At 48.3% G+C, this 22,638-nt stretch overlaps 1 protein-coding gene across 1 annotated transcript in view; it reads left to right on the plus strand.

Annotated features, from left to right (window-relative positions):
* The window catches only part of LOC135372619 (uncharacterized), a 128,712-nt gene extending 107,057 nt beyond the window's left edge, over positions 1–21,655 (plus strand). The window contains exons 4-5 of the mRNA XM_064606138.1: positions 17,429–17,505; positions 21,305–21,655. Coding sequence (XP_064462208.1) covers positions 17,429–17,505; positions 21,305–21,445 — 218 coding nt within the window. The 3' untranslated portion in view covers positions 21,446–21,655. The remainder of the gene's footprint in view (positions 1–17,428; positions 17,506–21,304) is intronic.
* The last annotated feature ends 983 nt before the right edge of the window (positions 21,656–22,638 follow it).

The raw sequence follows: 22,638 nt of genomic DNA on the forward strand, positions 1-22,638 counted from the left end.
ACCAGCCACATGACTCTTTGGTGCGTTCCAGCATGTTTACTTTACTTAGAGACAATAAATAATTTTTCAACCTCGAATGTCTACTCCTTATTCTCCCTGCTTAAGTTTGCGACAATATATGTTTGAATGCAGCCCAAATGAAAATGTGATCCGTCTGATCAAAGAAGTTTCCCAGTGCTACAGCAGTATCGGACTGTACCATCTTGCCAAGGAATATACAGAGAAGGTGACAGCCATGCCTCATCTGCGAAAAAAATTGTCAACGTTCATCATATTCAACAACCAGTAATGCACTCTGCCCGCTTACCTGGTTGACTGCTTCAAACTTGCTGTTGCAACTGGACTTGTGCTACTTAGCCTTTTTATGACTTATTCACTCTACCTCTAGTCATTTTGAACTGTCTTTACCGCCATTTATTTCCCCAGTGCACATATTTCTAGTCGATATGTTCTCACAGTCATACAGCTTTTATATCACATAATATCATTCTAGTCCTTTGGAAGTGCTTTAGTGCCGTTCGGCATTTCGTGTCATAACTAGTCATATCTAAACTTCCTGTGCAAAGCATAATGTTTATACCTAAGCATATTAAGGTGGTTACATAAACGTGCCAAACATTCCTTGGCATTCCACACCCCCGAGCAGAAAGGAAATGGGAGAAACACCAGAAGCAACACTCTGCACACGCTGATAGACGACAAAGGAAACGTAACACAACAAATACAACACAGCACAAAACCAGCAAATCACATAATCGAAGGTCAAAGTACAAAATTGGAACGATACGACCTCACACGAGTACAAAATAGACAGGAAATAACATGTATGTGACGGGATTTCACACAAAAAGCGTAAGCAATCCAATCACGAGGGATTTCTGCAGAGTTTCGTGGCAAAATTTTAGCGAAGCAGCAAGGGAAGCGCTCACAAACAGCAAAACTTGTCACAGCTTACATGCATTCCAATGGGCTGTACTGGCTCTTTTGAGCACCGCAATATGGCGGCCGGTTGGCGTACCCTTTCCCGCGATACCCTCACCCATCCGCATTCCAGCCTTTATACATAGAGATCAGTGGCACATTCCTCCACCTGAACGCACGGCATCCTGGGAGCTGTCACGACACTGCTGTCTGGGCTATGTACAGGGCACGGGAGAGGACTTGAGTCTTGTTCGACGATGGTGAGTGGCTGATAGGTATGTCTGGCATGCTTATAGACGAAAGGAAATCGCAGTGTACGCAAATATAGCACATTTACGACTAAAAGAAGAGGATAGTGGTTGAATCAGTGAATAAATATAATTCATTTACAAATACATAGCTGAAAATCTGGGGCATTATCGCGAGGCGTAACGCGACCTCCCTTTTGCATTCTCACCCCCTTTCCTCGCGTGGAAAGCTTTCGTTATAATGGCACGGAGAGCACACATAGCACCCAATAGTGATGTATTTGTGAGTTTTAGTGCATCGTACGCTATCACATAAAGGATAGCGTGATGGCTGTGCGTACTGCGCGAAGCTCTCTATGTATTGCGCTTGCGCTTTAACCGTCAGCCCTATCCCTTACGTAGGCAAATGCGATACCGTGCGATGCACCAAAACTATCTATTCTCTAATGGGACCGGTCGGGGGTGACTGTGCACAACGTGCCAAGGCTCAGGAGATACAATAGCGAGGGTGTCTCCGTAAAGAACTAGGCTGTGATTGTTTGGGAGTCAATCAATGAAATGTCAAACACAGAATGGTGTCGAGAAATGTCTTTATCACATGTAGCTGTGCAACCTGACTGATCGGTCGATGCAAACGATATTGTCCACAACAGGAACCCGCATCCTTCTCCGTCTGTGGCGACGTTGTCGTTCTTTATTTAGACAACACTCCTGCGTAGGGGATTGCGGTCCAGTAACACTTGTCGCTGCTGAGTTCAGCGGGAGAGGTGGATGTACTTGACCCAGCAATTTCCTGTAACCTATATTTTATTAATTTCCCCTTCCTCAGGCATGACATGTCACTCTCGGTGTACCGTCGATCCAAGGCGGTCTTCACACGGGATGTCCTCTTAGGGCTGGTGATAGGTCCGCAAAACAACACGTAACGTCACCTGTACATAACCTGTACTGTTTGTCTGTAAATATATTGTAAATGAGCAGTGTAGCCACTATATCTGTGTCTGAAAGGGAGCGTACTGTATCCACACAATAATAAACATATTTCTTACATTTCCTGTTCTTGGTCAGTTCCTGTATTCATGTACGAATCAAAATGTACCAAGAACATTGCATGTTGGTGCATGCACTAACTTCAAGTACAGCACAATCTGGTCAGTTCTGGAGAAGGTGAACAACAGTGATTTTCAACATACTGAGTGTACTTGCAACTGCATCTCTTTATATTTTCTTCGGTCTTTCCTGGGATATATCTGAATTTGTAACTTGCTGCCGTAACTCTTGTCTACGTATTACTTAAGCATAGCAGTACACATACCCCTTGAGGGATGAGCGTACCTTGTTCTGTCAGGTTTGCATCCCCAGCAACCCCTACCATATGGTGTTCCAACCCAGCGGAGGCATAATGCGGGAATCCAAACCTATAGTTCGGCTGTGACGTCCACGCGGCGCGTTGTGTCCTCATCCCTTGGGTCAGTCACGTCCTTCACTGTCGTACTGCTAACTCCGCCGGTGCTCAAAAATTTGCTGGGGTTCAAACGTCCGTTACGGCGAACCTGGTAGCGCCAACTTCGCCACACGAGATGCCGTCCGGCAGATGCCTTAATGATGCCGCATGGCGAATTCAAGGAGGAGGCTACCACACTCTTAGAAATGAACGCTCCTAGCATAGTACGCTCCTAGGTAACCAATAACTCGAATGATATCTTCATCTGCCCTGATTTGTTGAAAACAGGGGCCGTACGCCTTTTTTGTTAATTATTTACAGTGTAAGTGTCACAAAAAAGGCGTACGCCTCCCGTTTTCAACAAATCAGGGCAGGTAACGACATCATTCAAACATTCATATCATTCATTCACAACATTCATATAATTGAAAACAGAAACCGTACGCCTTTTTTGTGACAATTATGAACAGTAAGTGTCACAAAAAAGGCGTACGCCTCCCGTTTTCAACAAATCAGGGCAAATAACGATATCATTCGAGATTATGGTTAGCTAGGAGCGTGCTATGCAGTGAAGATCATTTTTAAGAGTGCACTTCCATTTTTTGTCGTTTCACTTTTTCGTTTCGCCTGCCGGTTGAAGGCCCGGTTATCGCACAGCTCCTGCAATTATTTCACGTGTGCTAGGAGCTTCCTATTCTGCGTTTCGGACATCGCCATTTCGCTTGAGCTGAAAGTACGTTGTTTGCACATATGTTTCGTGTTTTGGCGGTTGCAGCAACCGCTAAACCACGGCAGTGGTGCTTCCTCACCGCATGTAAACTTCCCTGGTGTAAAAAAGCGTAGTTTATTCTTGTAATTATGTGTCTATTCTTGTGCATTCCTTGTAATTAGAAGGTGCAGCAAACGGGGGTATCTGAAAAGCGCGCGAGAACAGTTTCACTAAGTAGCTGACGATTATTGCAAGATTCTCATCGGCTGGGGGTGTAGTCACGGTGTTACTACACCGTAATCATGATGTCAGCTATTTTTCGGTGGGTAAAATGCAACTAGATTTAACAAAAGAAGGAATGGGTAGCGTCATGAGAGCGTTCCGCATGTGGGCAGCGGAGGCGCAACAGGCGACGTGTCCGAAGGGCGTTCCTAGCTACTCAGTCGATATCGTCATCTTGAAAATATCACGGTGACTGTTGCGAACAGCACTGCCTACAGCGACCACCATAAATGCCATTTGCGATGGGCCACAGGGCTGTTTTGCTGAAAGTAAAGCATGCGACCGCATTACAAAGAGCCTGTTTGCGGGCTCAGGCATAAAACCCACGTCTGCTGAGGTAAAAAAAAAAGAAATGGGCCGATTGTAAAAGTTCACTGTACAAAAGTATAGCGATGGCTCTCAGGAGTGTACGCTCGTGATGTTCTTGGCTTGAAAGCTGATCACGCTCCACAGATATTTATTTATTGTGGTGCTGCAAGGGCCTTGCGGCATTATATGGAGAACGCATAACAGAAATGAAAATGATTACAGAATAGTAAAAAGAAAGGCACAGCAAATGGATTAACACTGGAAAAGTAATGCAATGTCACAAACAGCTAGCTGCATAACAAGAATAGCATTGACTGGTAATACTACAAAGGAAAAAAAAGAGCGGAGAGCGGCTTTGAATGATGAATGATTTACAACTGAGGTGATGGATGAGGGCAAACTATTCCATAGTCTAATGGCACGTGGAAAGAAGGAAAAGAAAGAGTTGCTATGGGAGAAAAACGGTTCACACTTCTGAGTCGTCATGGAACCGTTGGATTGTGTAACGCGCTGGACGAATGTGAGGAAGAGCGAGGGACGACGAGCGAAAATGTTTATGAAACAGTGTTTGGAGATTACGGCGGTCATCTAAAGGCTCAAGGTCGAGAACTGAAGTTAGAACGGTGACGCTAGTGGTGCGGGAATAATCACATAAGATGAAACGAGCAGCGCGATTTTGTATTCATTCGATAGCATTTGAAACGAAAGACTGATGAGAGTCCATCATACAGCTTGCAAATTTCAACTTGGGCCGGATCAAAGTGAGGTGCGCGAATCGTTTAACTTCAGGAGGAGCAAGACCGAGGTGGCGTCGGAAATAACCCAGGCAGCGGTTTGAGTCACTGATGAAGTGGTCGATATGAGTGTTCCATTGAAGACCAAGTTACTTGTAGGATAGTGTGTCACTAACTAATGAGTTTGTAAGGGTACAAAGATTGGTGTCTGCCGACGTGGAGTTAATAACATTTAGATGTGCTTAGTGGCATCAACCATGTTGGGCGCCACCAGTCGATAAGAGTAAGGTCTGATTGGATGAGTATTTGCTGTTCGGGAGAAGCAACATGTTTATAAACGACACAGTCGTCTGCGATATATTTGGACTGCAGAGATTAGTTCGGAGGTTATTAATGTAGATTATGAATAGTAGGGGACCTAAAACAAAGCCTTGTGGGACACCTGACGTAAATTGAGAAAGCGAGGAACAGTATAGTTAACAAAGGTGTGTTGCTCGCGAGAAGACAGGTAGTTAGTAATCCATAAGAGAAGGTTGTCCGGAATGTTTAGACGAGATAATTTAGCGATTAGCCGTCTGTGTAGAACTTTATCAAAGGCTTTTCTGAAATCTAAGAATATTATGTCGGTATGGATGCCTTTATCTAGGTGGAAGGATAATTCGTGAATAAATCAAGCTAGTTCGGTAGTAGAGCGAGACCTCGACGAAAACGATGTTGAAATGGAAAGAAGAATGAACTATATTCAGGGAAGTCCATTAGATTTGATAGTATGACGTGTTCGAGTAGTTTGCAAGGGGTGCTAACGAGAGTTATTGGGCGATTGTTCAGAATGCATAACTTCGAGCCGTCTTTGTGCATTGGTATGACTTCATCTATCCGCCAATCGCTAGGTACATCGCCAGTGGAGAGTGACTGGTTGAAAATATCAGTTAGGGAGGGGTTAGAAGTGTGCTTGGTGCTCTTGAGGACTCAAATCCAGAGGAGGAAGAGAGCTCGAGGGAATCAATGAGGTGACAGATGCCATTGAGCGAAACACAGAACTGTGGCATGTCGGCGTACCCAAGGGGAGGTAGGTGGTGATTATTAGGAGGCTTGACGTCGAAGTACACACCGCAGAAACCGGTGTTAGATAAATCCGAGCACTCGTTGGTGGGCAAATTATCATCGTCGTTAAGCATTATTCGTTCATGTTGAGCCGGATTAATGAGGCGCCAGAACTTGCTTGGAATACGGGAAAGAGCAGAAAAAGGGCGGCATTCGTGTTATCCGAACGTTAGGATTGTTTGCGAGCCTGGCCCTTCTGAAGAGTTCCTTATTTTTGTTCAGAGGAATTGTAAGTCTAGGTTAAACAAGGGAGCACACTCGTTCACCTAGACCCGAGAGGGTTGGTATAAATTGGTTCATCGAGGACACTAGCTTATTTTTGAAAATTAACCGGCTTTCCTCTGTAGACCGGGAATGAAGGCTACTCAAAAACATGGATAAAATTCGTCCTAGCTCCCTATTAATGGTTTCTATAGTGGCTTGTTGTGGAGTTTAATTACTTTTGGAGTAGGAAGGGTAGAAGGTTTTTCTAACGTGATATTTACGGAGATGAATTTGTGATCACTTACTCCTTCGCAAGTAACTGGTTGTGAGATAGTGGTCCGATCATTCACCAAGACAGCACACTTGGAATGTTTGTAAATGAGAGTGAGAGACGACACGGGGAGGACACTGAGGGGTTATCCATGGAACGAGGATGTCATTGTTGATGTTCGACGACTACACAGCGATCACTGTCATCAAGATAACACTTTCCATCAGCAAGTAATTTGCGTATCTTAGCTCGAAAGGACGTAACAATGCCTTGGCAAATGACTAAGTGTTTACGTACGGTACGGACGTTGAGACAGAAATATTCGCCCACGGAAAACGGCGTTGATTTTAGTCTGTGTCCACACGATAATATAGTCTGTTTCGTCTTAGAACTGGCGAATTTAACAAAACTTTGCATCGTGGAAGTGTCCCACTGGCTTTGTCCCGTTCAATCACAGTGGCAGTAAGTGGGACGCCAAGGATAGTGGAGCAGAGGTTGACTTTACTTTCTGCCTGAAACCAAGATTCGTTGGCATCGCCCTCAAGACTATAGAAAATGAGGTCCTCGCGCATCGATCTCTTCGCGAGGTTGTCTAGACGACGAGTGAAGTTAGCTACGGTACTCTCAGTTTTCATGACATTTCCCTAAGGGTTGAAACATCGGACTGCAAAACCTGGCAGAGATGATACATCTTTGACAGCGTTATCAAGTCTGGTTGTGAGGTGATCCAGCCTCGATTCAGTTCCAGCCAGCTTCGAGTGAATGGCTTTGATTTCACAAAGCAGCTCTGCGTGCTTAGCACCGACACTAGCCTCAATTTTATTGTCGTTGCGTCAGTCATCGTCTTTGCCCGTGCGCGGACCTGGGTTAGATACAACGTCGCCGTTCCGTAGCAGCAACTGGGTAGTAACATGTACACAATCGTAAACAATGCAAACCAGTGTCCCTGGGCAGGGTACCACCAACAGACAACAATTACTCGTTCTGCGCGTGTACAGAGAAGAGTCACTCCTCACATGCGTGAATAATGCGAAGCGGTTAGGGAACAGCGTGGCACAGGCCTGCGCAGTGACGACTTAGAAGGATGCACAAACATTTAAAGGTACTGGTGGCACTGGTATTGTTGGCAGGATGGTGTCGATGCGGTTGTAATGATGATATTCGTGATTCAGATTCCAGCGCAGCCATCTACGCCGCCATGATGGTCGTAAGGCTACTTGAAGCGTGGTACGACACCCGGCAGCTCTCGTAGGATTCTCTCGTAACTTACGAGAACCTTGCGACGCGCGTGGTGTGGGTCTGCATTTCCACATAAGTTCTTCGTAACATCCTTTTATGAATTCGACCCAAGTAGGCCTCTCAAACCTGCGAAAAAACCGCGAATCCTCGAATCCTAGGCAGGGATTCGCGATTCGGGAATCCGAATCGCACTGTCCAAAATGGCGAATCGAGTCTTTCGAATCTACCAGCCACGTTTGTTTGTTTCATTTTAAAACTGGCGCCTCCGGAGTCCGCCGAAAGCCTGATTGGTCGGCGTGTGTTTTCTTGTTTACATTGTTCTCATTTGGTGAAGTTCCCCATTCATCATCATTAATTTATTTGTTGTTGTTCTGGACTGAAAGAGTTCAGGCAGGGACTTAACGTTAAGGTTGTGGGATTCCGCCCCCTCGATCCCACTTGGGGTAGAACCCAACCGGTCTCCTACCGAAACCACCGCACCGAGAGACACAGACACAAATTAATCAATACCTCGTTTATTGTCCCACAGGACGTTCACTTACGCCATAGTGGTGCAATCTTCCTTCTCGGTCGTTCGCTCACACTCCGTCTGTCTTCCGGCCGCTGAGCATTGCCTTATCAAGGTTCACCTCCAACATGCGTGCCCTCTCTGGGCGTGTAACTTAATCCCGACAACATGTGCGCCCTCTCTGGGCCCCAGCCGTGGAGCGCGACTCCACAGTCTCCCCCCACCAAGTCCGGGGAATCGAGGATAGCGTCGTCCGGTGGGCTTCTTGGAGGACCGGCGAGGAGACCTGGATGGTAGCGTCGAAGGAGGTTTACAGCTGCGGCGATATCCTCCGGACCCAGCGTCGAGGGTGTGATGGCTCTGTCCCTAAGATGGTGACTCTGGTGCAGAGCGCCAGCTCGGTGGGTGGGTGGGTGGGTGCGTAATTGGCATAAGCGAGCCAGCTCCTCAGGAGTGTGGACAGCGGGAGGTTCTGTGGGGTACCTCTCCTGTAGGGTGAATCCTCGGAAATGTTCCGGTGTCGAGTCGAGGGGGTCTCCCCTCAGGGGCCGGCTCTGGTCGCGCCAGCGTCTTCGAGAGGCGTAGCTGATCGTAACGACGCCGACCTGTGTCGTCCAAGTGGCAACGTGGTGCTGTGCGGGAGGACCACCATGTGGAGCAGGGGCTGGGCGTTGAGGGAGCCTGTCCGTTCTCCCATTGCGAGGACGTCGACGAGGCAGACGATAGGGCTGTCGTCCGACATGTTTTCCTCGTGTTCTGCAAGAGTAAAGGAGGAAGGGTTATCTCGGCTGCTTACGTGGGCGAAGGTTATAACGGGTAATCCCGGGAACCCCGCCCTGGGCAGTAGTCTCTTCGGGGGATGGTTGACCGGCCCTAGGGGGACTTGAGGGAGAGCGGGCTTGCGGTGCTCGATCGTGGTCCTCCTCCCGCCTGCCGTTGTCCGAGATGCGTTGGCTGAAGGTCTTCAAGTCTTGTACGTGGACGAGGCCCGTTTCCCGTTTTCACTGCAACGCTCGAACCAGTAAGTGACGTGAGTTAGCTGCGCGCTTACCCGATAAGGACCATCCTACCGATCAGCGAAAGACGCAGCAAAGCCTTTCGCTGCATCGCTAAGGGGATGTGTTCGCCTTAGAACCAGGTCTCCTATGCGTTAAATGACCTTCCGTCGACCTTTGTTGTACTGGAGAGACTATTCTTGTCGTGCAACCTCAAGACACTCTCGTGCCAAACGAATGGCAGTAGAAATCCTTAGCGAAGATCATCAGCATACTTTGCGTACGAACGACCAATCTGTGTGTGCCGTGTTCGCAATGTGTTTTCTAGGGGGAATACGATTTCCCGTCCGAAATTCAAAGAGGCCGGGGTAAAGCCTGTCGACCTATTTTCCGTAGTACGAGTGGCAAAGCCAAGCTCCGTAAGACGGGCGTCCCAATCTTTATGCCTTTCGGTAAAAGATACCAACATCATCTTGATGTTGCGATTAACCCGCTCAGTTATGTTCGCCTGAGGGTGATAAGGGGACGTCTTTACGTGACGTATGCTCAATGCAGAGCAACTATCGACAAACACCTTACTTGTAAAGTACGAGGCGTTATCCGTGATGAGCTGGTCCGGGAATCCAAACCGGGAAAAAACGTCCAGCAGTCTGTCCCAGATCCGAGCGGACACCAACTTCCGCAGCGGGTAAAGCTCAACCCACTTCGTGAAGTGATCTGTAACAACTAACAGATACTGGTTACCACGGGGACTTCTGGGATAAGGACCCATTACGTCACATGGGACTATCTGCCAAGGTTTCTGGCTAACAATCGGTTGCAGCAAGCCGGGAGGCTGCCCTCCACGCGGCTTAGACTTCTGACATATCGGACAGCTGCGTGTATACCGCAAAACATCCTGTCTCATGCCTGGCCAAGTCGCGATACGACACAACTTAGAATAAGTGTTGGTGCCGCTACCGTGACCCGACAATGCAGAATCATGGAAGTATTTGAGGAATGACTTACGTAGCTTCCTTGGAACTACGATCCGAAAGGGGCTATCACCAACCTCCTCGTCGTCCGCCTGGGGAATGTACCGGACCAGGAGACCATCCTCGCTCAGCTGATAGGAGTCGTACCTCTCCTCAGCGTCTCCCGTGCTTTCCAGATTTGCTGTTTCCAGCCACCTCGACACACGCTGACAAAGGCCGTCGGTCCTCTGCGCTTCCAGGATGTCGTTCCTGCTTACAATCTGTCCCCACGAGAGCTCCTCCTCCGTGAGGGTCTGGTTAACCGCGGCCACAAGCTCCTGCGGAATAACGACGTCCTCAAGGGGCAACGGTGCTCGAGATAGCGCGTCTGCCGCCTTATTTGAGGTTCCCTTCCGGTATTCCACCGAGAAGTCATATCGCTGCAACGTTAAACTCCAACGTGCGAGCCGTCCGGCTGGGTTTTTCAACCGCTTTAACCAGGACAGTGCCTGATGGTCAGTTTGAATAGTGAATTTCGCACCATCTAAATACATGTCGAACTTATGTAGTGCGAACATGATTGCTAGGCACTACTTCTCCGTCACGCTATAGTTGCGTTCGGGTGGCGTCAGCGTACGGCTTGCAAATGCCACGGGCTGGAGTTCACCGTGATGCTCTTGTAACAAGACTGCACCAAGGCCGTAATCGCTCGCATCTGTTTGGAGTACAAATGGGCGATTGAGGTCTGGGAGATACAAGCGGGTAGTTTCCGCAATCGCTTTAGCGAGAGAGGTAAACGCCTGTTCCTGCGCTTGTCCGCACTACCATCGTGCTCCCTTTCGCAACAGCCAAGTTTGCGGTTGCGTTAGGTCTGCGCATCGCGGTATAAACTGTCTATAAAAGCCAATCATACCGAGGAAGCGCTGCAAGCTTTTCACATTTGTCGGGCGGGGGTACTCAAGGATAGCCTTCAGCTTGTCCTCGTTCGGCCTGACCGTGCCGGACTCCACCTTGAACCCGAGGAGATCGATGCTGTTGGTAGCCAACTGCATCTTCCGGGGATTGACAGTCAATCCTGCAGCTTGCATGCGTTCTAACACCACTTTCAAATGCGAAAGGTGTTCCTGGAATGTACGTGAAAAAATTACTACGTCATCCATGTACGCCATAGCGAAATTGTATTTCGCATCGCCGAGCACCTCGTCCGTCACTCGCTGAAAACTAGCGGGAGAATTAGACAGTCCAAAGGGCAGTCGGACAAATTCAAATAATCCCCTGTGACAGGTAAATGCTGTTTTCTCAACATCATCCGGTGCTATCGGAATCTGCAGGAATCCTCTACTGCAGTCCAAAGTTGTAAACACGTGGGCGGATCCCAACGAATGCATGACCGAGTCTATCGAGGGAAAAGGGTATGAATCTCTTACCGTCACCTCGTTCAGTCGGCGGTAATCCACGCACAACCTTGCCGTTCCATCCTTTTTCGGCGCAAGAACCACCGGAAAAGCCCAACGGCTGCGAGAAGGTCTCACAGCACCGGTCTCGATCATTTCATCCAGCGCAGCATCGAGGAGCTTGCGCTTATGCACACTCAAAGGCCGAGGATTACATCGCCAGGGCCTTGCGTCGCCGGTTTCTATCCGGTGCTCCAGTGCATGGGTTAGACCTGGTCTCTCTGTGAACATACAGGAGAATGGCCGCAATGCTTTAGCGAGCATGCGTCGCTGGTCTGGGCTTCCTGGAAATCGTTTCAGGACGTCCTCCAAAACAGCGGGTACGACCGTCGCTGTTAGGTGTTCTGCTCCGGAAAATAGCTCAACGGACGTAGATTGTCCAGCTCCGGGATCCTGGGTCTCCTCACGAGTCCGGTTCTGCTCCGTTTCCGTCGTCGTCCACTCCATAAATGGGTAGAAGGTAGTACCCCTTGCATGCTGGTAGCCTCCGCGACGTAAGTCCAGGACGAGTCCCATCCGGATAATGAAGTCGCGTCCCAGGATCATCAGTCCCGCCAATCCGGGCAGGTAGATGAAGCGTTGTCTGACACGTTGTCCGTCGATGGTCAAAGTGAGACGTACTGCTCCTCCGGCTGGTACCACTGCATCTGATGCGAGCCGTAGGCAGGTCCTGTTCGTCCGTACGGAAATGCTCCACTCCCGGCACCAATCGTGGATGGTGTCACCTATCAGGGATACAGCCGCTCCAGTGTCCACCAAAGCTGCAACGTCCTTACTCAGAACGCGCGCCACGATAAACGGTCCGATGTTGCATATGTCATCTTGCGCTCGACATGCGAGCGGGACCAAGGCCACTACGTAATAGACAAGATAGCATGTTTAGAATTCGCTTGCTTCTTATCGACATTTTCAGCAGCCGACGACAGAATTGAGTCATTCCCAATTACCGCCGCCGGCGTCGCGGGTTTCCCTGCGGGGGTTGTCTGGGGGTGGTAGTGGTCTGCTGCGGGCAGTTACGACGAAAATGACCGCGTTCACCGCAACCGTAACAACGGGGTTGTGCTCCTGCGTTATTACTTGGTCTAGAGTCGCGCCTGTCCTGCCGTGGTTCATGACGTGCATAACCGACTTCGCGCTCGCGCGGCTCTGCTCGTGCCGACCTCGCTCGGTTCCTCTGCTCATATGCAAAGGGATCCAAAGAACGGTAAACTGGCCCGGCGGACGAACCGCCGTGTGTTCCAACAGTCCCACGGGGGTTTAATTCCGCGTCTAACGACTGTCTCGGCCCGTTCCATGCGCAGCTAGGCTCCAGCGTTTGTTCCGGCCTAGGCGGTGGGCGGTACTGGAATTCCTCCAACAAATCTGCTTGGATGACACGGGCTTCTTTAGCGAGGTCATCGAGCGAAGAAAAGCTTCGCCCCCGCAAATAAGGCTTAAAACGAGGGTGACATTGGCGAATAGCGCGGGCCACCTTCTCGCTTTCCGTTGCGAGCGGTTCAGCTCTGCGGTACAGCTCTTGGATTGCCCGGGTATATTCCAACAGGCTCTCCTCCGCGTGCTGCGTCCGAGTCATGAGTTCCTCACGCATACGCATTGCATAATCCGGGGGCAAAAATTCCTCCCGAAACAACCGCTGAAATTCGATCATAGACGGAAATGCGGGTTGAGACCAGCGCCACACAGCAGCTGAGCTTACCAATGCAGCGGGTAGTATCCGGCGCAGGACGGCTTCGTCGGTTGCTCCCACGGCTGTCTGGTAAGCCTCCAGGTCCGCAAGAAAATCTTCGACGGACTTGGCGTCGCTGTAGCCCGAAAATGTCGGTATCGTCAGGTTCAGGCGTAGCGGGGGTTCAGAGGACGGCTGGGCGGCGGACGTGCTACCGGGCAGCTGCTGCGACAATAAAGCGCAGAGATCTGTCATCTGCCGAAGCAGGTCCTCCGCCACTGGCGGGTCGTCCTCGTAGACGGGCTCGAGAGGGGGCCTCTTGGGCGGCATGGCCAGCAAACGCACGCTCCCGAACTACAAATAAACAGCAAAAGCGAACCTCTGGCTCCACCACAAGAATGTGAAAATACATTCTTATTATTTATTATTTGTGGTTTGTTATGTGAAAGAATGTGAAAATACATTCTTATTATTTATTATTTGTGGTTTGTTATGTGAAAACAATTCAGACTCGAGAATTGTGTATTTCCTGTAGTCGGTGAACAGCACGTTAAAGAAATTACACTTAACCAGAAGTATATGATATATTTTGTCTTAGTTTTTCATTAAACAACTATATCAGATTCTGCCTTTTCTCTGGCTTTTCAAACTCTTTTTAAGGAGGGATTCGAAAGATTCTTGGATTCGCAGAACCTTCCTAAGACTCGGATTCTGATTCGGAAAATTATGGATTCGTCCCATCTCTAGTTTAAACAGCTCGTAATTGTTCAGCGATTGCGCCAAGAGCAGCTTTGCAATACTACACTCTTGTCCCGAGATCCCGAAACTCCTCAAAAAGAGAAAAAGAAAGAAACCGAGATCGGTCATATATCGGAAATGCCGAGGCGAAAAAATCCCGACATCGCTGGATTCTACGGACAAAATCCCGGGACATCAGGACGGCTAAAACAGCCAGGATCCCATGATTTCTGGTGTCAGGACATCATGGACGACCACACTAGTTGGGAGGACTTGAGAGGCCCGTAGTCAGTTGAAGGCACGTGAGACTGAGGACAAGTGAATCCTTGATGGTTCTGTTAATGCTAGGAGGAAGAACGTGATGGTGGGGCTGAGGCTGTGGTGGAGGGGGAACGTTGGGCAGGGGTTAATGAGGGTGTGAAAGTGGCAGGACATCGTCATCGACGAAAGCTCGCTTTAGCCTGTCGATGTTTACAATTGTAGATATGGTAAAGGACTTAGACGTGCGGTCTATCGCGGGATGCAGACCAGAGTAGGGCAGACCAAGAGAGCTTTCTTGGTACACTCTAAAAACAGAACATCATCACATAGAACACGTTGCGCTATCCACTGCCATCGCTTCTGATTCGAAGAGAGAGGTCGTACACCTTTTTGTGGCAGTTATCATATATTGAAGTTGCCACAAGAAAGGCATACGCCCCCTCCCTCTTCGAATGAAAAAGCGATAACCGTATCATTCGTGCCAATGGTTGGTGTACAGTTGGCTATGCGGTGAAGTTCTCTTCTGAGTTTAGCCTGCGTCTGCAGGTGATGTGATACTCTGTGCAACACCATGTGTATGTCATGACGTGAATTGTTTTTAGACGTGGTACGTATGCATTCGAAGATGTGCCGAAGGAGAGGGGTTGGGGTTAGTGGCTGGTTCGAATGACAGTAACTTAAGTAGGGAGAGTATAACGCCGAACCTGGGTTCTGCGCTACTGCAGACAATGTCAAATCGAAGTGCAGCGCGGATGCCTAGGAGTACGAGCGGAATTCCGTGGATCTAGTGCGATGGGTCATCATATGATGACCCATCGCACTAGAGACATTTGTGAAAACATATTTCGTTGCAACTTTTCCCTGCAAATAGATAAATTACTCTCTTTGGAACCCCGAGTGACGTGGTCATGCTCATCAATGCTACTCCTTACGTCTCTGCAAATTCACCAGGGATTTTTGCCAAGCTGCGAAGGATGCAGGACACTAATTTGCGAATGTCCTCCTACGTTTACGTGGTGTGCCATGCAAAATTAAGGGCATGTTTTTTCATTTTCAGTCAGTATAATGTGCTATTTATTTTATATTTAATTGCCACTTCTGTGAAGAGCACCAGACATTTGTGAAAACATATTTCGTTGCAACTTTTCCCTGCAAATAGATAAATTACTCTCTTTGGAACCCCGAGTGACGTGGTCATGCTCATCACTGCTACTCCTTACGTCTCTGCAAATTCACCAGGGATTTTTGCCAAGCTGCGAAGGATGCAGGACACTAATTTGCGAATGTCCTCCTACGTTTACGTGGTGTGCCATGCAAAATTAAGGGCATGTTTTTTCATTTTCAGTCAGTATAATGTGCTATTTATTTTATATTTAATTGCCACTTCTGTGAAGAGCACCAGACATTTGTGAAAACATATTTCGTTGCAACTTTTCCCTGCAAATAGATAAATTACTCTCTTTGGAACCCCGAGTGACATGGTCATGCTCATCAATGCTACTCCTTACGTCTCTGCAAATTCACCAGGGATTTTTGCCAAGCTGCGAAGGATGCAGGACACTAATTTGCGAATGTCCACCTACGTTTACGTGGTGTGCCATGCAAAATTAAGGGCATGTTTTTTTCATTTTGAGTCAGTATAATATGCTATTTATTTTATATTTAATTGTCACTTCTGTGAAGAGCACCAGACATTTGTGAAAACATATTTGGTTGCAAGTTTCGCCCGTAAACAGGTAGCGAAATAAACACAACAGAACACCGACATTGCCAACTTCAGCATGATATTTGTTGAAAGTTGGCATTGTCGGCTGCATGTCGCTGGTTTCAATCAACATCGAGCTGACATTGCCAACTTCAGCGTGATATCTGTTGCAAGTTGGCGTTGTTGGCTACATGTCGCTGGTTTCAATCAACATCGAGCCGACATTGCCAACTTCCAGCAGACATCTCGCTGAAGTTGGCAATGTCGGCTCGATGTTGATCGAAATCAGCGACATGTAGCCGACACTGCCAACTTCAGCATGATATCTCTTGCAAGTTGGCATTGTCGGCTACATGTCGCTGATTTCGATCAACATCGAGCCGACATTGCCAACTTCCAGCAGATATCTCGCTGAAGTTGGCAATGTCGGCTGGATGTTGATCGAAATCAGCGACATGTAGCCGACACTGCCAACTTCAGCATGATATCTCTTGCAAGTTGGCATTGTCGGCTACATGTCGCTGATTTCGATCAACATCGAGCCGACATTGCCAACTTCCAGCAGATATCTCGCTGAAGTTGGCAATGTCGGCTGGATGTTGATCGAAATCAGCGACATGTAGCCGACATTGCCAACTTCAGCATGATATCTCTTGCAAGTTGGCATTGTCGGCTACATGTCGCTGATTTCGATCAACATCGAGCCGACATTGCCAACTTCAGCGGGATATCTGCTGGAAGTTGGCATTGTCGGCACCATGTCGTTTTCTTTTTGTCAACATTGAGCCGACATTGCCAACTTCTGTTGTATATCGGCCACAAGTTGGCAGTGTCAGAAATATATCGGGCCGACATGCCCAACTTGCTACAGACATCGGCCCGATGTCGTGTGCTGCCTGGGATAAGTCATGATGGCAGCCTTCAAGTGTCCGTGGAAGTATTTCATCAGGGCATGCGAAGTCGTGTTGTACTAAGTGTTGCGACAGCCTGTTTCAACTAGAAGCAATAGTTATGAGAAGATGAGGCAAGCCAGCTGTTGTGATGACTGAGGAATTAACACCCTGAGTTAGGGTAAGAGCTAATACGAAGGCTAATCGCACACAGACAACTTAGAACAGTTGCGCTTCAAACTGCCTGCCTCTTCTGCCGGTGCAGCGGGACGGGACACCGAACCATGCAATCCACTAGGATTTCACGTTTTACATTCTGTTCGACGAGAGGATGTCACTGATTTCCTAAAAACAGGTTTTACATAACAAAAAAAGAAACTACTTGAACTATACTTATACAGACTTCTGCCACAGACTGATGCTTTTTGCATTCGTGTTACGCATTAATTAAGCTGATTTCGATGATTAAACTCAAAAATTGCTAATCAAATGCAGTATTTTCTTACTGAATTTTGATGCATACGGCCATAACACACCGTTCCAATCAAAATCACGAAGTTTTTCGCAAGATTTTGGCCAAAAGTTTCCCAACCGAATATCAATCGCAAGGCGTATTGTGCTCGCTGATATTGACGTTTGTGAAACTATTGGCTGCACGTGTCGTCGGAGAAATGTAGATTTCCAGAGAATAACAAATGCTTTAAAGAAAACTTTAATTGCCTGTCACAGTGACCGCGAAGTACAGTTCTGGAGAACGCGATGATAGAAATTAATGTGGAATCTATTCCTACAGTGGGTTCCATTACTCTGGATTTGGTTGAGGAGGACAACATCACACCGCATCCGACTGTGTTCGAGACTGTTGGGAGGGTAAGGCACTTTCAGTCCGATTAAGTAATCTGCGCGTCATTCTACAGTTCCTTCCTGCCATTACTGGCGTAGTTTTCGCCTCCGGGGAGACAAGTGGGAAACTTATGCCTCCCCCCCCTCGTATTCTTGCTTCCCAAAAGTTGTATTTTTGCGCCCCTTCACGCGTGCTCAGGGGGTGCAGTCGCTGACCCCTTCACAAATTGAACCTGCAAAATCAAGACTAAAATAAGCAGAAGCAACATCGGCCACGAACTTATTCTTGTACATGCTTACCAGACGGGACGGAAGCCCAAGCCTGCAGCCACTGCTCGATACGAAGTGCAGGACAACAGGCTTGGATGAATATACCTGAAGCGTGATCACACACCTGGTGAAAGCTGACAGACGACTACCAAACACACGCTATCAGCTTACCCCTTACGACGCAAAACCACATCCTCCTTTGTTCTCCATCCAGCCATCCGAGCGACCACCTTTGGAACGCCTATTGCAACCACGACCTGCTAGATTATAGCGACCCCTAGGCACCCCTTCCAAGAGCGGCATTTGGAGGCAAGCGGTGGTGCTACTCATCGACCCGGTTATTGCTTCTTCAATTTTTGCAATAGTTCATGCTTCTACAAATCTTAGTGTATTCGCACAAGCGCTGGATGTCCCACGGAAGATGCTATTCTCTAGAGTTGATTATCGTTATCATTCTACGGGTTTTCAGAGCTGTTGCTATCCTCTGCGACGGTATTCGTATGTCCGTTTCTGCGTGTTCCAAATTCCATTGCCATCATGATGTAGATCTCGCGGGTAGATATATAGGCCTCCTAGCGGATCCTGCGTACGGGCTGCTCTTAGAGGTTGTCGGTTACGAAATGGTCCTTATAATGTAGTAGGTAGTGGCAGCAACTTGCAATGCTTGCAAAACTTCCGGGTGGTACCAGTGGCGATGGATGTTTCTTGGCGACGAGAGGCACAGAGTTCCGCCTGCGCATGAAGCGGGCGGAACTTGCAATGGTACGAATGATAGCATGGAGGAAGGAAACACAGGAGCGGCCGTTGCGAGCAGATTTCCGTGGGACCCCTCTGGCGGTCGCTCCTGTCAAAATCGCCATTACTTCCTGTCCACCACGTGATCCTCTCTAAAGTTTCGATTTGGCAACGCTTTGTTGGTCGCGCTGCTTTTCGTGCTTTTATGCTTTTTCAAAGTCATTTGCTCTTAAAATGTGAACACCACTGCAAAGTGTTAACGTGTTCTTACCGCGGTTGCGGCTGTGGTTCAACAGAAAACAGCTCTGCCACGGGAATACGTTTCATTCGTAAGCACGTACTTGACCGGTTGTTTCGTGCCCGTGTCTGTGAGAGAGTCATCTTGAATCGTTCCTTTGCAAGTTGCCGCTATGCTACAGCTGCAGATTCAATTGATTTGCTCCATCGTTGTACACATTTGATTACTGGCATGCTTTACCACTTCAGCAACAAACACACAAAACGTGGCCACGTCGCCACGCAAACATCGCTGCCACGAATGATGTTTTTAGTCCTACGTTGTTGTCCTGCAGACCCTGACCGGTCTTGTAGTAGAAGAGTAAACCAAGAGTAAACCTCCGAACACACAAAAATAAAGCTGGACGTGCGGCGTTCATTACAATGCAGATGTCTGAACTACAAGACAATCACGACTCCCGTCGTCTGCTGTGAAAGCTGGCCTGCGCATGCTCTTGGGGTCACGTGAGCGGTCACATGGTAGACAGGAGCATCCCAGAATGCATTGCGAAGCTGGCACGCCCGTCCCGATGGCAAAAAGTTGGAAGGGCCGCTCCTGTGTTTCCTTCCTCCATGAATGATACGGTACAGTCATCACGCGTTCCTTACGTGGACATCGAAACCTTATTTTATTCACACATGCCATATCCACAAAAATAAATGTGTAAAAGTAAGTAAGATGTATACGCAAAGTGGGTTGATGCGGTAGGGGATGCTGGAAGGTATGATGTACAAGTCACGAATCCGCAGCTCCTTCCTTCTGGAACAATTGTGTACCCGCTCTCTAACGGTTATCGCTTGTGTAACGCTTGTGTACCGCTTGTGTACATCAACACACGGATCCCCGCTTCTTTGGAGAGGTACACAACGAGCACAAGATTGAGAGCGTTTTAGGGAAGCTCACATGCTTTCTGTGATGGGTAGTTCTCTTGGACTATCAAAATCCAAGAGCAAAAGGGTTTGCACACCCCTCCCTTTCCTCTGCCACCATCATCTCTCTCGTCCCTCTTTAACCCTCCCGCCCCTCTCTACCCTGGGTGCACCGAGCCGATTCTCCAGAGCAGGCTGACCTCACCTTGCCTCTGGTGCAATTCTGCACTAAATCGCAGGGCAACCGTTTAAAGCACAACCCGAACTCAACTGAACGTCATCTCATTTATTGGTCAAGCGCTTTCCTGCGGTGACTACAGTGGCGATCGTGCTGCCCCAGTGCCCCCCACCCAGCGATGTCGTGGGAAGCGACCGATGGTGCAAAGGTGGGGAAGACGTCACCAGGGAGGTGGGCCAGATGACGTGAGGGAGTGGGGTCCTGCGGGTGCGGAATAGAGGTGTTGTCGCTGTGGGACATTCTTGTCGGGGGTCGTTGAGGTCAAGGGAAATTGAACGTCGGGATCACCAATCTTGCAAGGAAATGCCAGGACAACCAATCAGAAGGAAAACCCCAGATCAATTGAACCCGTTCAGATTTATTGATCGCTCGTTTTGCTGCGCTGACTTGGTTGACGGCGGTGCTGCCACAGCTCTATATCACCGCACCCAGGCACCCACGGAGCGGTACGGTTTTTTCACCGAAACTTACGCAAATGGTTAGAGCGCCATTCAGTGTCAACCCCTCAAGGAGCGTTGGAGCAACTCGTGCGACAATGGCACTACGGTACTAGTGCTCGAAATGTTGAAGGACCGCTGCCTTCATTGACCATTCATATACCCGCGTGAAAACGGTATTAGGCGTTGAAAATGCGTAGCTTGGGTTGGTGATTTCAATTTCTTCGTTAAAGTGAGAATGAGCCATTATTGCCGCAACTAATCCGCACTGCATCTCTCCGCTATCGGAACTTGAGCACGTGGCTCACGAATCCAACACCAAAATCTCTACGTATTCGATGTTTCTTATATTATCCTGTCACTTCTCCCTGCTTTAAATCATCCCCTTGTCATCGCGGTACAATACTCTGCTCCAGTAGTCGCTTACACAGCAAAGGTAAAACACACACTTTCTACGACTGGAACATCACATTCACACTTTCAGGAATCCTGTACTTTCTCCTAACAGTACACTTTAACACATTTCCCTGCCACATTTATCACTCCCTTTTGGAGAGTACAATTACTCTCAAAAATGAGTCACTACCTTCACTACTCAAACAGGTCTCCTACAGGTCCAGCTCCTGAACCAGGTGTGAGGTGAATTTTCAAGTGTACCATCACTCCCTTCAGGGAGTGGGGAGACCCTTTAATTGGAGACTAATTGAACACTCAAAAGGGAGTGATATATGTGGCAAGGGTGTGCTCCCCAAAAGGGAGTTACGGTACCCCCTTTTTATTAATAGAGTGATTCCAAGTTCTGGGCATAGCAGGCTAGATATAATGTGAATTTGAAGCAACGCGTAGAAGCATAGCTTCAGACATTTGGCTTTGGAGTACAATTTGCTCGCACAAGTTTTCCTTTTTCTTTCTTTCTTTTTTTTCGTTTAGAACGATTAGTGACCTGCGTTCCCTCGTGTTACGTTATATCGGGTTGTTGACTCCTTCATGCCTGTCGCAGCGGAAGGCCGGTAGAGATCCTGGTGGCACCCCAGCAGCCGATCTATCGACGACCAAAGAAGGATCGTCCACACGCAGTACCGTGGTTCGGACAACTCGTCGTAGATGGCGGAAGGACACTCCGGAAGAGACAGACAGTTAGGTCAAACGCCTGAAAGACTCCCACGCTACGGCGCCCAAGGGAAACTAAACTATGTCTTTCTCGCAAGCACCGGGTGATCGTTGCGTGCGGTTTCTATTAGTGTTTTCTAATTGGAGCGGAGTTGCCAGAATTTTTGGAACATGCTGATTGACGACTAACATTATGACGTCCCTCTTGCGTACATGTAATACATACAATATATATGTGCAATAAAACAACTTTAGTTAATGCGATGTTTCGTGCTTGATGACCGGATGCGAAACTGCACCCCATTGCTCGTGGTTGATGAGCTACAGAGTGTGGGCCGAAGTCCTACGTTGTAGTGTGCTGGATTTGACCATAAACGAAGCAACGGTCAAAAAGAGAAGGTGAGAGTCCAGCTAGATTAGAGACATTGTAGGCGTGTTCCCGATAGGTTCGTAGGGCACGTGAGTGAGACGTACGTGTTTTAGATTTTCTAGATCATGACAGTGACGGCACCTTGCCGAGTCAACTTGTCGCAAGCGGTAACGCCACAGAGCTGTAAAAGCGACGTTGAGTCGCACACGGTGAAGTAATGCGGCATCCTATCAAGGGTATCTCGTAGCGTCAAGAAAGCCAGCGCTGGATCCACTCTGGCAAGCGTAGATGTGGAAAGAATGCCAGCTGTCTTTCTGCGGGTAGCCATTTTCGATGAGTACAACAACGGTCCTCTGTCAGCAGTGAAATAGACATCCGTCTGCATGACGGAAGAACAGCTGCCGCGGCGCAATTAGCCAGCTCTTTTCCCATGACTAGACCACGGGTGTTTAGGCAATAAAAAAAGTATGCTCTAGGTGCCTATAACAGATAGGAAAAGTACCGATTTAGGCAATAAAATTCCCATTTTGGGCACAATAAAATTCGGCTCAATGGTCACGCGAAGATCCTCACTAATTGCGCTTGCGGTACGACATTTCAACTGTGCTTTGTTGAGTATGAATTTTACTTAACTAAAGGGGAGAAGTGAGGCTGACTGAGTCAAGTAAGGAATGTTCGTAGAATAGTATGATAAAAAGTATCCATCAGGTGTAGTAGCAGAAGCAGTACGACACAACCATTTCCAGATATGTCGGCGCAAAGCTCTGGCGCTTGTCGGTAATACGGCAGCCAGTGACATCATAGTTTTAAGTCCTGGCTTTCTATCGAGTGCATACTTTAGTTCTTGCGCAAAT

This window comes from Ornithodoros turicata, unplaced genomic scaffold, assembly GCF_037126465.1.
Source record: "Ornithodoros turicata isolate Travis unplaced genomic scaffold, ASM3712646v1 Chromosome16, whole genome shotgun sequence".
Lineage (NCBI taxonomy): Eukaryota > Metazoa > Arthropoda > Arachnida > Ixodida > Argasidae > Ornithodoros > Ornithodoros turicata.